The 14972-nt window shown below is 45.1% G+C and overlaps 1 protein-coding gene across 1 annotated transcript; it reads left to right on the top strand.

Moving 5' to 3' along the window:
• Window positions 1-937: 937 nt before the first annotated feature.
• eda (ectodysplasin A) lies at window positions 938-12574 on the top strand (the record flags this gene model as incomplete). Its single annotated transcript, XM_084469670.1, has 8 exons — window positions 938-1246; window positions 7678-7780; window positions 10156-10194; window positions 10492-10668; window positions 11076-11110; window positions 11245-11296; window positions 11834-11964; window positions 12314-12574. The coding sequence occupies 8 exons, from the start codon at window positions 938-940 to the stop codon at window positions 12572-12574; spliced, it is 1107 nt and encodes a 368-aa protein (XP_084325796.1).
• Between the last annotated feature and the right edge of the window lie 2398 nt (window positions 12575-14972).

Here is a 14972-nt window from a genome sequence, read left to right as displayed (position 1 = left end):
ATCAACCTCGATGACCGATGTGTGTTTGGAGGATTTGATGTTGTTGTACACAGAGCAGTGAACGCAGCGTGCAGTTTGATCAATGCCACTCCCTTCTCGAGTGCTTGGTTTACTTGGTCCAGATGGAATAACATGTTGCCCATTACATTACCTAAGCCTAGAATGTGCGTCAAATGTTGCTGTGGTCTAAAACGCATTATATTCTCGCTGATTGGTCTCTTTGATAATGATTGCAGAAGAGCATCCCGTGCCTTCTCTAGAGTTCAATTAGCAGGGAAACAACGTAGGGTTCCCTGCGCCGTGCATACCTATATACCTCCCACGTAGCGAAAGGCATAACGTAAACACATTGCGGTGACATTCAACACAAGCGCGCGCGCACACACACACACACACACACACACACACACACACACACACACACACACACACACACACACACACACACACACACACACACACACACACACACACAGAGTGCTCTCTCGCTCCCTCTCTCTCTCCCTTCCCCCCTCTCTCTTTCTCTCTTTTATTTAATTTATTTGCAGGGGCCTCAAATGCGTATTTTAATAGTCATAATTAAACGAAAGCCATGCCACTTAACATTATTATACTCCCATAAGGAGTTCGTCTTAACATTTGCAAACCTCGACTCGTCCAAAAGATGCCGCTAAAATGCTGTCATGCATCCAACCCGATCCGACCTGAGTCCTGGACGGTCTGCTGTGTAATTGATCTCTAAACCAATCAGGCTCGGCGTAGGCGGTGCTCTATTGTTACTACAGAGACATGAAGAAGTTTGCACCGACCTGCCGCTTTAACCATGAGTTCCTATGTCGGCGCACGGATCTAGGCTCATCACAATCTGTGGTCGCATCGTAACACACGTCTTGATTATGCCGAGATAAACGCACATCCTGCTCTCCTCTATGCGATCATGGCATGTGATGCTTCTTCTCAGGAGGATTTCCCGGGTGAAGTGATGCCCAGACCTCTGCCGTGCACATGCAACAAGAAGTGCAAGACTAGGAGCAGCAGCGCTATATTCTTTGGATTATTCCTGCTGTCTCTGTCGCTGCATGTCATCACGCTCGTCTGCTATCTGGATCTGCGGTCAGAAGTGAAAAGGGAAATAGTTCACCAAAAAAGAGACTCGATATGGAGTGGAGGTGACTTGCCCGACGCGCCGGCGTTCTCACACGGCTCCCAGCCAGCGGACCCCGGCAGCATCGGAGAGGGTCGTGAGGTAAGCATAATAAATAACCACCAGGTTCCGGGGGCATATATCAATAACAACACTGTAGACTTTGCACACCGACCCCAAACAAGAGTGCGTAACTTTAATTCCTAACGCGCGACCGGTTCATGTTCATTCAGCTCCGCTTCCTTCTCGTGTTCCACGTTGGGTGTCAGATTTGGTTCACGCTATGTCAAGGCATGTTTCGGGACAACCTATTTGTACAGTAGCCTGTCTAGGGCTCCGTTCTTCAGTTTCACTGGGATAGTCTTGGGTTGTGGTTTCCCAGCAGATGTCATGTAGTTTATGAACCCGTTATGGCTTAGGTTGTAACGAGAGTGAATTTGAATGAATAGGAAAATAAAAATGTAATTGCACACATTATCTATTCATTAGAACAGAAATTGTAGCTGTATTAATTGTTTTAATAGTTTATTATATATTATACTTCTGTTTATTAGCACATTTGCACACTAATTGTCCTCGTCTTTAGATGTTCTCCATTTGAGATAGTCCTCATATAAGGCTCAGTTGGTGTTCCACTTATTTCCCTAAAAGGGGGCATGAAGTCGCAAGAGCAGGTGGACAGCAAATTACCTAAATCACGAGCAGGTGCAAACCCCCAGGCTGATGTTAATTCATCTGGACGTTAGATGGGCATTTGGTACTTGGAGCTAAGCCATTTGCATCTCACATGTGTTTTCATTCCTGGGAGCGCACTGATCATATTTTCATCTGCTGCTCTGGTAACCACCAAACTCTCTACTTCTCCCCCCACAACAGCACCACCCACCCCCTATAATGTCATCAATACAAAGGGGAGCAGGCGTGGGTCTGATTGCCTTCGCCAGCATCATTTGTTCCTATCTTGTTTTATAACTGTCGTCGTTTTTTTTTCCTTCTTTCCCTTCGGACCGGGGTGGGTGTATGTTACATGGTGGTAATAGACAGACCAACGCAGTTAGCTTGAATTAACCCCGGGGTTAACCGCAATGGTAACCCTGACAAGTGAAGTCCTGACAAACAAACAAACCAGAGTCGCCGACGTAACCCAGACACTTCTCTCCCCCTTCCTACCCAGGTCGAGTGGCTGAAGCCTATTCATTTCGACGCTCACTTTGTCCCCCTTTTTGCTCAGCTTATTTTGGATAGTGGTGGTTTCCCCATTGAGATGAGCTCGGTATTCAACCCAGATGGTGATGCCTCACGAGGTGAAAGACTGTGGGCCAGCTGTAAATATTTAACAGTGCTATGATGCTGTCCTTGCCAGATGTCTGCATTAAACAACTCTGATTACACATCCCACAGTTTACATAGTTGGAGCAACGGGAGCATGTGGCATCTGGACCGGGCGGCCGCACTTGTTAGCTTTTGAGAATTTCCCTTTGAAGATTTTTTTTTTTTTCGAGACATTAACATTGTTTGTTGCATATTTCACACACAACAACATCAAAGCTTCTTGAGCAGCATGAATGCGATGCAATGTGAACAGTCACGCAGGTATTTAATACTGAGCAGTACAATGTGAGAAGGTCCACATTGAAATATTAAAAAGGGAAGAAAAGGTAAAGCCAACAAACATATAGTGTAAAAATACCACACATTCCAGAGACGTTAAACACATTGACTCACTTTCATATCAAACCTGTTGGAACACCATATTTGGTATTAAATATAGGCCGTTAATTTGGTTCCTGGCAAAACAAGAACTGATATGGCAGTAAGGAAGTTGGATGAAAGTTGGATGGCTGCTATTGTTTCTTAAGGTTTTCAAGTTTCAATAAACAACGGCACGAACTGTAGCACTGTGTGTGTGTGCGTGTGCGTGTGCGCGTGCGTGTGTGTGTGTGTGTGTGTGTGTGTGTGAGTTCAGGCATAGTTGGCCTCACAACCGCTCACCAACAGATTCCAAATGAATAGCCCTAACGATATGCCAGGATGGGTAAGGCCGACCCGCTGTGGATGAGAGAGCCAGGGTGGAGAGGCTGTAACACCTGGGATAGGTTTTGTTAGTGTAACCTCAATAGGTTACACTAGCAATTCCCAGAGTGATATTCTGTCACTCTGAATGTGTCCAGGGAAATAGACGTTTTGGCCTGAGGTTGATGCTGGGAATGAGAAGGGCCTAACCCCCTTTGTCATTCAAGAATGTGCCCTTGCAGGGTTGAGCAGTTACAGTTGCCCGGTATCCGCGGGCAACCAGATTTGGGTCACAGTCAAGCATTTCATGGGGTATGGTTTTTCCTGATAGCCAAGCACCAGGCACCATTTGTAGCTTGGAACTTTGGTTTGGGGGTGAGACTCCAAAAGATAACACGTTTTAAATCAAATTAGTGCTGGAATATTGACTGTGAAAGTCGTAGGCGTATTCATTAAATGCACACTGAATGCATAACGAATACAATGAGTGATTGGGTATTGGTATAATTATGAATATGTGGGAAGAAGTCGCCTTCCAAAAAGTTAGTTCTGATGTTATAATGCACCTAAATTGATTCCTCTTGTTATTGTTAAACTATTGGGAAAACATCATCTCTAACCTATTAAAATCCATTAAAGCCACATCTTGCTATTACTCTTACATGAAATCTGCAGCTAATCTCAATTAATAGTGTGGATTAAAGCCCGAGCCAAACGACCAAATTAGATTACATGCTTCAATAGCTTTCCTAATATTTCTGGTCAAGCAATCTGCTTGCATAACACTTTGCTTCAGTGAAATGTGACAGAAATCACAACTTTGAAAGCATTGGTAGTTTCTAACACACACCAAACTGTTTGGAGAAGAGGCAGACATTGGATATTTAGTGCAAAGTGAGGCTTGCATATAACTGCATATTATAACATATAATAGTCTGAATGTAAGTAAGGAAAGTAGTAAGGAGGAAAAACTGATAAACTAGAAAATAAATTCTAAGTAAACAACAATATATCCCTGGTGACCACAAAAGGAGCCCTTGGGCAAGGCAGTAAATCCCATATATCCAGTGAAGCTGCACAGTTCCCAACAGTAAAAAAGTGTTTGTCCCAGCCAACGCGCAGGTGTGAGGGTATAATTAAGTGCTCAGTATGAGGTTGAAACGTTGCAGTGCAAAATAAGAGCAAGTGTCACTTCGTCACCCAACATCTTACTGGTGTAACCTTGGTAACAGCAGCGCTCAGTGTGTTGGCTGAGATGCAGGCTTTTATCCAGCCCCCCCGAGAAAAAATTCTCTTAACCAGCATATGAAATAATCTGTCCTCTGATGTATGCCTTCAAAGTCTCACAAAGAACAGATGCCGAAACATCTGGACTTTCGTTACCAGCTATTAAAAAGTCAGTTTGACGGGACGCAAAAATCTTCAGGCCACCATGGCGTGCGCTAGGGTGCGTTGGTGGCCCGTTAATATCAATATTAAAACCCGAGCAGGGCTCTGTTCTAACACGGAAATATGAGGGGGACATTTTAAACAAATACGTGAAATGCAGACGGGATTAAACACCAGGACTCTGGGTGTACAAACGTGTCAACTCGACAGTGAACTGACTTGGCAGGCCTTGAGGACATGACCTTGTAAAGGGGCAGTCCAGTGAGGGAACGCGCCAAGAGTCACAGAGACCGTACGAAATTAGACAACGTGAAGCCATTAACTGTGTTCAGATGGGGAGCGGGACGGTGCCAGTGGTGTTGCAGCAATAAGTTATGTGATCGGCTGCCGAAAGGCCAAACAGTGCAACACACAAACACTGGGGTGACGGTGACCCATCCCTGTAACTGTGTCTAATGGGCCGTTTTATTGTTTCAAGTTAACGTCCCTCTATGGGGATTTCAGACTGGACAGAGTTTCACTTATTAGGAATTAGACCTTTCCCAGAAACGGCCATTGTCTCAGCTGGGAGTGTAGACTTAGTGGAAAGTATCCCCAAATATCCCATATTCACCATGCAGTTGGAGCTGGTAAAGCCTTTAGAGCAATGATGACTCACTTATAGCTCATATGATTCATATTCATCATGTTTTTATCTCTAAGGTTTATAATATACTATGGCACTAGCATGTAAGCCAATCTTGTCTGTTTAAATGCAGCGGATTCAATTGTTATGCATACGAAACATTTACATATAAATGATGATGAGGATGATCATTACTATACGTGTGTGTGTGTGTGTGTGTGTGTGTGTGTGTGTGTGTGTGTGTGTGTGTGTGTGTGTGTGTGTGTGTGTGTGTGTGAATGTATATATGTATATAAAAAACGACTTGGAACCTTTTCACAAAGACGTAATCTGTCCTTACAAATTACACATCCCTCAATTTAAGGCAATTTACTCATATCCTCACGAAGCAACAGGGAAAGAGTCAGCTCCCACCCCCTGTTCTTTGAAGATTTAAAAGGCCTCTAATTAATACCTTTTCCCCCCTTGTGTTGAAGAAAAAAAAAAGCTTTACTCAATAGTTGGCACTTGGCATACATACCAACACATTGTCATCCTGATTTACTGTAACTCTGCATGCCTTTTCTGAGACTGTAAAGGTTCTTAATGGGATGGAACGAAGTGAGTAAGGTCATGCTGCGATCTCTTTTTGCACCGAGCACTTTGGTGGTAGCCTTGCACATTGTTTACTTTGTATTTTGTCGTTTTGATTGGACTTAATCTAGATTCAGAAATTGGCTGTTGGAGTCGTGTTTGGCCGACGCTACAGACGAAAGTGTAATGCCATATGCTTCGACATACACCCCGAATCCTTTGAGGGGTAAAAGCCCCCCACGTGCCAACAGCTGGCGTGGAGATGTGGAGACACCTGCGCGCCAAATGAACGGCAAACTTTGCAGCTTGCGGGAACATCTGGAGGCCGGCGGACTGATAAAACACTCCAACGCCGTGGTCTTCCATCAGACAGGATTTCCCGAACTCACAGGGCCGTACATGGTTGGCAGCCGGTCAGAGATGTGGACTTTTACTACTTTCAGAATGCCCAACATAAATAGGGGTGGATTGACATGATTCAACTCATCCCACTGCTTGGGGGTTCACATCTCCGTGGAGATAAAGTTAAGACCCGAAACATAACTTTCCTTGTCAGACGGCCTTGTCTTTCAGCGGCCCGGGGAAAACCACAAGGAAGAGTGGTTTGGAGTTGAGGTTTCATTCAGTAGAGTGACCTTTTGTTTGAGGCCATTTGAATCCAAACTTTCTAAGAGTGTCACGGATACGACTGTCATCCGAACCTAATTGGGTCAGCCCTACATGCGAGTAGCAGGTTAAACGTTTTTCAACAAACCCAAATGCCCCAGGCAAAAGGATTCCTAGGTACATCCCTATCTTGCATAATTTGATACATGGTTAAGTGCAGCACGTGTCTATGCCCGGGAGTTGTTAATAGAAATTTCAGGCAGATGTCTACTGCAACAACACTTCTATGGGCTTTTGTCCACAACTACTCTCAGCATTAATATTGGCGCTGCTTACCATTATAGTGTCATGCTGACACTCCAAAGTATGGCCAGACATGGACGGCTCAACAAAAAAAAAGCTTTTGGGTGGTCTTTGTGTTTTAATAGCGCTAGTGATCCCTCTTGGTCTGTCTACTTCTGGGAATCCTCCGAAGAAGTGATCACGTGCTGGCTCTCTAACGGAACGTGACAAAAGAGCAAGCCACATGTAGTAACTCTGTGACAAACACACTCAACAAATACAACCAGACACTGCATGAGTACGGAGTACAGGATTGTTTGAGTGTGTGGCTAGTACAGTCGGGTCAGGAGGTCCCATTGAGTTCACGTGGACCATAACCAGTCTACGCAACCACATAAGAGCACAGTCATGGGGTTTGTCCCCCCTCTCACTCACCCATGGGAACATCCCCGCCACTGCAGAATGGACTGTCCTGGTGGTGCGAGGAATGAGCTCAGACAAGCTACATCAGATCCTTTCTTTTTTTTTCCTTTTTTTTTGCCGTATTCATGCCGCACCTGAATAGGGCTGGAACCAGGTGCCAAATGAATAGATATTGCTCTCAGATTAACAGTGATTCAGGTCCCTCCTTTTGTATAAAAATCTAAATTTCCAGGTGAACACGTCTCAAGGGCCAAAAAAGCAGACAAAAGGGTTTTGGGTTTCAGGCTGAGTTACAGCATCAATGAGACAGACAATAGCCTGGCCGCAAATGAGTTTGGTGGCTGGTAACATCTCACAGATTTTCAAATGGTCTGAGTTATCTCTGTGTAAACATTATCCCCCCCCCCCCCCCCCGCCTCTGCCCACCGCCCCCCAGAATAGGACGAGTACGCTAACATGGTTCCTGCTGTCTGAAACGTTTTCAATTCCTTTATGTTTTTATTAACTCACTAATTGCTAATGTCAGGAATTGTTTTGCAAGTCCTTGCAGCATCATGTTCACTCCTCTCAAACTGTGTGTGTGTGTGTGTGTGTGTGTGTGTGTGTGTGTCTTTCTTTTCAGGAGGAGCAGTTACTCCATAGACCGAGTAACATCCAGGGCACAGAGGACCGTAGGGGCATAACGCAGCGGTCAAAAAGAAGCCCTAGTAAGCAGTCTGATTCAGGTATATTGATACAGCATACATTTCAACAATGGCTGTAGTGATATTGCTACCGTGTGACGACCCAATGGAAACTTTCAAACCATTGTCCTTGTGATACACCCACTTTCTCCTCGACAACTTGACGATCCAATGTGAAACCGACATGAATTGGCTTTCTTAAGCTCATAGTCAATAACTGATGTGTACAAAGGGTCCTCTAGTGTTTTTCATCTTTGTTTTTCTTGTGATTTTGTGCAGTATGTATCGATGTGGTGGGGTTCATTTGAAGGTTTGAGTGATGTGACAGTCCACTCCTTTACATGAAAACAACAAAGCGATGCCCGTTTGAGTCGATTCAGTAGTCGAACTCTTGTGGGCTTTGGCCTCTTATTCTATTTTCAAAACCCTTTGTTAATTAGTTTATCAAATGATTTCCCCTCCTTTTTTTACTGTTTAGTGCTTTATTTAACCCAGGAACTCCCCCACAACATGTTGGACTTTACAGAGCAAAGGATTAGGAACAGAATGGTTCTGATTATTACTTGGATAGCAAACAAGGCAAACAGGGTTGGGGTGGTTTCACCAATTTAAAACAGACAGCAACGCTTGTGTTCATTTCCATATCTCTAAATCTCATAACGGCCCCTTGAAATCACATCAAGTCTGACCTTGTCATCACTAAGACCTACGCATCAGGAACTATAGACGGCCATGAATCACTTGGAAGCCTTTGTTGAAAGAGAGTTCTGTTAAAAAAAAAATGACGTTCCGCCTAGAGATGCTAATGTCCCTCATCAAGTTAATGGATTGATTCATCGCAATCAATAACTCAAAGAGAAAAAAGAACTCACCCTCAATACAGCTGATTTGCGTTTGTAGTTTTTTTTGTTCCGAATGTTAGCTATGCAAATAAAAAGCACGCTTTTTGAAGCCCCATGTTTGAGTACAACAAGTGCAGCATGATCACAAGGCATTCCGATGTCTGTGGCGTGACACTGAATACTTGTGTGGGGGGGGGTTAGGAGTGGGGGATCGGGGAGGGGCGGGGGGGGGGGGGGGGGGGTTAGTGATTGTGTTTAAATTAGAAGAAAAAACTCACCTTTGAGACTTTCTACATAAATCAGTAATGTCCCGACCCTCTAAACACTAATCATTCCCAGGTCTCCCTTCTGCTCTCAGCTCACAGACAAAGGCTTTTGTAATCTCAGCCTTAGATGTGTGTGTGTCTCACACACACACACACACACACACACACACACACACAGACACAGACACATACACACACACACACGCTCTCTCTCTCTCTCTCTCTCTCTCTCTCTCTCTCTCTCTCTCTCTCTCTCTCGCTCTCTTCTCCACACACACACACACACACTCTCTCTCTCTCTCGCTCTCTCTCTCTCTCTTCTCCACACACACACACACACACTTTAAATGGATATCCATGTTTGTTTGTGTGTGTCTGTGTGTGTGTGTGTGTGTGTGTGTGTGCGCGTGTGCGCACATTCTCCGCTCCTAACGGGCACCAGATTCCAGATATGGCTGCTCGTTAAGAGAAATCCGTGCGGATGCATCCAGTCATTTAGCCAGAGGAGAAACACTGGCCATATGTTAGAAGGGGGACTCACACTGTGAGGTTTTAAGGTTAAATGGCCTTTGTAGTTGTAATGACATAGTAAACACGAGACGAGCGGGACCCGCCCCTCCAGCAAAGAAAATATTCTTCTAATGCGCCCGCGGAGCCGTGCGCGAGGGGCAGTTTCGTTCTCTGTGTGTGCCGTTGGCCATGCCCCTCATAGAACATACATGTGCTCACACACACACATGGCTGTAAAGGCGCGATACCGACACACACACACACACACACACACACACACACACACACACACACATACACACACACACATACACACATACACACACACAGATACACACACAGATACACAGACACACACACACACACACACACACACACACACACAAACACGTGTACACACCACATATCTACACACACACTTTCATCTGCATTCCCCATCTGGGCCTAATTCAAAGAAAGGATTTTGGCAGGATAAAGTATCTCTCTAATGATCTTCTCCAGTTCCACTGCCTGTGAATGCTTAAGGCACTTGTTCATACAGAGGAGGTGAAACCACACTTACAAATTACTACACCAGAAGATACCACAGACTGACATACCTCCACTCGGTTGCCCATTGGAGCACATCTGAGTCCGTTAGCTTAGCCCTTCTCCAGTGTACCTTCACGGCATGCGCTGGATGTTACCCGAGAGGATAATTGGTCAGGAGGACCGTTTCAAGTTTAATCACACTGTTTTTGTTCCTCTCCTTCTCCCAATCCCCCCCCCCCCCCCCCCCACCCACCCCCCCCCACTTCAGAATCAACTGGAAAGGAAAGACGAAAAGAGAAGAGAAAAGGTAAAATTCAACATATATCTCTGGAATCCTCTGGATTATTTTTTATTTATTATTATTGATTAGGGCCTCTGCGTGAGGCTGTCTGTTCTCCGGCAACTTCCCTCATGCAGTTAAACCCAGCAACACAGCCCACATAACCATTCAACACTCCACAGAACTCTCTCTTCATGTCCTCATACGAGTGCTATCATATTATTAGTAGTAGTAGTAGTAGGATCACGCAGAAGCCGGCATGAAGATAATCGAGCATATTTTCATCCTATACCAACCATCTCCTTTATCTTTTCTCGTCTCCAGGAAGGAAGCGGTCTCCGGGTGCCCAGGGGCCTCCCGGGCCCCCCGGCCCCCCAGGGCCACAGGGGCCCCCAGGCATCCCAGGGATCCCTGGCATCCCTGGGAGCAATGCTGTCGGCCCGGCCGGACCGCCCGGGCCCCCTGGCCCTCAAGGACCCCCAGGCCTCCAAGGTCCAGCAGGTATGAAGTTGTTTTTGAAGCGGCTCTATGAACCCCTCGTCCCCCTGTCTGGGATTAATGAAAGTACATGTTGCGTGTAATCCATACGGCAGCATCCCACTCCTGTTTCAAGGTACTATAGATGCTATTGGTTTCCCAGCCGGTTTAAATCAGAGCGTATTTTCTTCGTCATTACACACGTCTGCAGGAAAACGACAACATCTTGTACGGTCCACACGGCAGGGATGGATTAAGTTGTCCAATGAATGATCTGATTGGCGTGCTTTTTGTTTGTGTGGAACACTTCAGGTTCTGCAATGTTACGTCTTTCCTTGGGTCTGTTTTGTTCCAACTGCCACCTGCCGCTTTGTTGTGAGACACATCAGGCGCTCACTAGTGTTTAAAGTTGTCTGTTTTCTTTTTCGCAGTGACTGCTGAGAAAACCAAAACAAAGGAATTTCAGGTACGGTGTGTCATATTTGAACATAAAAGTTTCCATTGTGAGCACGGAGCTGTTCTCATTTGTTTTATACAGTAGACCAGTTCGCCATAACCCCCATTTTTAATGCCTTCCTTTGTTTTATCTTTTATTTTCAGCCAGCAGTGGTGCATCTGCAAGGACAGGAAACGACCATCCAAGTGAGGGAAGGTAAGGATGTTCGGAAGGAGTTTTCTTTCTGCATGCAGCCACTGAAAGGCTGGTTACCTCTCGTATTCAGGTTCAGTTACATCCAACCAGGCCTGTATTACACAGTCTTCATGGGCTCAATCCAGATGTAGCGAAAAAATCTGTTTTGCTACACTTCTCGAAACTGTTTCTCCTTATGGGGCTGTGGAGGCAAACAGTTTCAGCTTGACATGAAGGCTAATTCAGCACAGGCATTCAGTGAGGCACCCAGACAGGTCACTCCTCTTTGCGTTTATTCGTCTGTGAACAGCAAAACATTAAAGTCTTGTTCAACAACTCTCGCCAGTTGTCTAGCGTCCATAAGCAGCAATAAATTGAGTAAATGTTATTGCAAGAGAGAGGAGAAGCAGTTAATCGGCAACACATTAATAGACCATGCCGTTTCCCTTAGGGTTGCAATCAAAGCAACGCGATTTCTATCGCTCGCCATATCTATTCCATCTATCTCTAGGAAGATAGTGAGTCATCTTCTCCCTTGTTTTTTCTTTTCGTGCATAGATCTGTCTGAGGGCGTCCTGCGGAACTGGAAGATGGTCTCCATCCACCACCGCGTCTTCAAGATGCACTCTCGCTCCGGGGAGCTGGAGGTGCTGCTGGACGGGGTCTACTTCATATATAGTCAGGTAGAAGTGAGTACGGTCCTTGACCTAACTCTTTTACCTTATGCGGTCGGTTAGAACACCTAGCTCCTAGTCCATATAGAAGCTTTGGTTATGGCACCTATCCACAGTGATCTACAAATATATAAGGTAGTGGAAAAAAAAGAGGAAACGATTGATTGTCCTGCCTCTGCTTCTCCTGTTTGATGATTTTCAAAGCACACCATCAGTCCTAGCCAACATATTTTATACTGGGCAAATAACCCCCAGTGGTGTCGAAACCCCCCCCCCAAAAAAAAAACAAGCATGGTATTCTTCCCCACCCCCGACAGTGATTCTGTATTTACATCCTGCCCTCTCCTCTCCCCTCCCCGCCCAGGTTTACTATCTGAACTTCACGGACATCGCCAGCTACGAGGTCATGGTGGACTCGACGCCGTTCCTGCGCTGCACGTGCAGCATCGAGACGGGCCAGCGCAAGTTCAACACCTGCTACACGGCCGGGGTGAGCCTGCTGCGCGCCGGCCAGCGGATCTCCATCCGCATGGTGTACGAGGACACCCTGATCAGCATGACCAACCACACCACGTTCCTCGGCAGCGTTCGCCTCGGCGAGGCGCCATCTGCTGGCCAACACTGATCACTGCAGGAGCCGGTGCAGGGCCCGGCTCAGATAGTGACAAACCTCCCCCCCCAAAAAAGAGAAATAATCGTATCCGACGGAGTCCGATTCTGCGGTCATCCCTTCCATTAATCGTGCAATTAGCGTGTAAAGGGGGAGGATTATGAGAATAAAATCAGAATAAAAAGTTTTGTTTAAAGATTCCTCGAAACCAAAAAGAAAAACCCTGCTGGCGAGACATACGAAGCCTTTTGTTGAGAGCCTGTTGAGAAGGAACTGTAGAACTTTTCGATCGGAGAAACATTTCTTTTTGAGGAAGCCAATCTGTGACTTTTGTTTACTTTCCCTTATTCTGTGTTCTGGAACAGCAGAGGAGTCTTGGGCAAGGACGCCGAGCTTCTCACGAAAGACTCAACGGCCTCTCGTTATTTATAGACATGGAGTAGTTTTTTTACACTTAGGCATTTCTTTTTTTATATCGAGGAAGGACACTGCGCTGAAACATACTTTATATTTACGTACCTTACTTGCTGTCCAATGATAACCTTGTATCTCCAGAAAAAAGGGCTACTCAAAGAGTAATGAAAAATAAGTAAGTATCGGACTGTAGGCGTTGGCTTTTCGAAATAAAATATATGTAGGATGTTCTCAGCATCTGTGGCCTGTGGATTGCAAATTGAAAAATAAAAAATGTAAAGTGAAACCAGAAATTGATTTCCCTCCTAAATGGATTTAAAGGTGTTCACAAGATGGCAGCACTATGTATTTGCACATATTTGCACTACAGCATCCAGAATATCAGTGATATGTTGTTGTTTTTTAACAATGCAATTGGTTAGCTACCGTATGAATGAATCCATGTTGAATAATGATAGTTATGTTTATATGTCACTGTATATATTGTATATAAAATGGGATATACTTTTTGTAAATTGATTTGATTGATGGATTAAAATGTTTCATTTTCTGCCTTGAAGCATTTGTCTCTCTTTCTGGTCTGTTCAGCTGGTGGTATTGATTTAAAAAAGGTTACTACTCCTCTTTCATATTGGACTCCACTGGCACGAGAACTGACAAGAACAAATGATGTTCCTTGAATGAAGCCATTGTCTTTATTAAAACATTGCTTTTTACTTGGACTGTGAGTTTCACAATGCATCGCATCGTTTTATTGCCTATCGTCTCCATTCAATCTAAATGAGTTCCATCTTGAGAAGTCCGTAAAAAAAGGGCAGTGGAAGAGGGCTCTTCATTGAGAAGCACGCTTGACACTGAGCATTTCAAGTTTCGGTGTGACCTCACCGCTTGGTTAGAAACCTGAGGATACCTCAGTGCTCCAAGCCGCAAAATGCCTTCAAAACACTTTACTATCAGTACACAGTGTTTATGCTCCATTTAATCCTTCCTTGATTTACACTGCCAGTATGTCGGAAAATGAATAGAAAACAAACTCTGGGGGGATCTCGTTGTATAATTGAATCAGACATTTTGAGACATTCGTGATGGGGTGATGAGAGAGAACGGACAAGTGTGGTATGTCACTGATTACGCAGTATGGAGTCATCTTGGACACTGCACTACTGAGACTCGTTGCCGTTATCCGGCACTTGGATAGCCCTGCAATAATAAATCTTCCCTCCGTGTTTTCTCTGAGGAAATCCAAGTTGCGCCCCTTTCCCAACGAAATGAAAGAAAAACGGAGAAAAAGAAAGTCGGGTGGGGGGGGGGGGTGGGGGCAGGATGGTCAGTTGAGAGATGAAAAAGTGTGCATTACTTTAAATCTAATCTAGAAGTGAGGCCATCAAAAGTGCACTATGTATGTTTATTTTCACAGTCATCACCGCAGCCGACAGCCAATACTAACACTGTGTGTTTGAGAGGTCAAGCTTATCTCATACCTTCGGGCTATTGTTATTAGGAGCGTCTGTCATTAAAGCCGCACTTATGTCTGCCTTGCCTGTTCACACAGGAAAAGGAGCAGAGAGCCCTCGGTGGCTCGCAGCGCACCAAAAAAAAAGACTGAGGCCCTGTTCACTGTGTGAAAGCCGATTTGTTGTCCGAGCAGAGGGTTATGAGGTGTTTAGACAAGCTTTGTGTCGACATCTCAACTCTTTATGTGCTAGTAAATATCACATTTCAAGCACACCACACAAATAGTATTTGACTGGTGCAATAAGATCCGTAAAAGACGCTGCACTACTGTGAGAGTTGCAGTGTGATAAAACAGCCACTCTGCCTTCATGCAAAAGTGAGAGTCTGAGAAGTCTGAAAAGTGGTTTCCTTAATCATGCCGGGCTTACTATTGGCACAGTCTATTGTCCTATCGTCAGTTAACGACTCATCCACGATTATGAGCTCAAACGCTAACAATAATAAGGACGGCGCTCCTTGTTGCAGGAAGAGGAAAGCTCAGCCC

This window comes from Micromesistius poutassou (assembly GCF_964030765.1).
Source record: "Micromesistius poutassou genome assembly, chromosome: 6".
Classification (NCBI taxonomy): Eukaryota; Metazoa; Chordata; class Actinopteri; order Gadiformes; family Gadidae; genus Micromesistius; species Micromesistius poutassou.
Note: the sequence above shows the minus strand (reverse complement) of the source record. Positions and strands in the feature narration are given on the sequence as shown.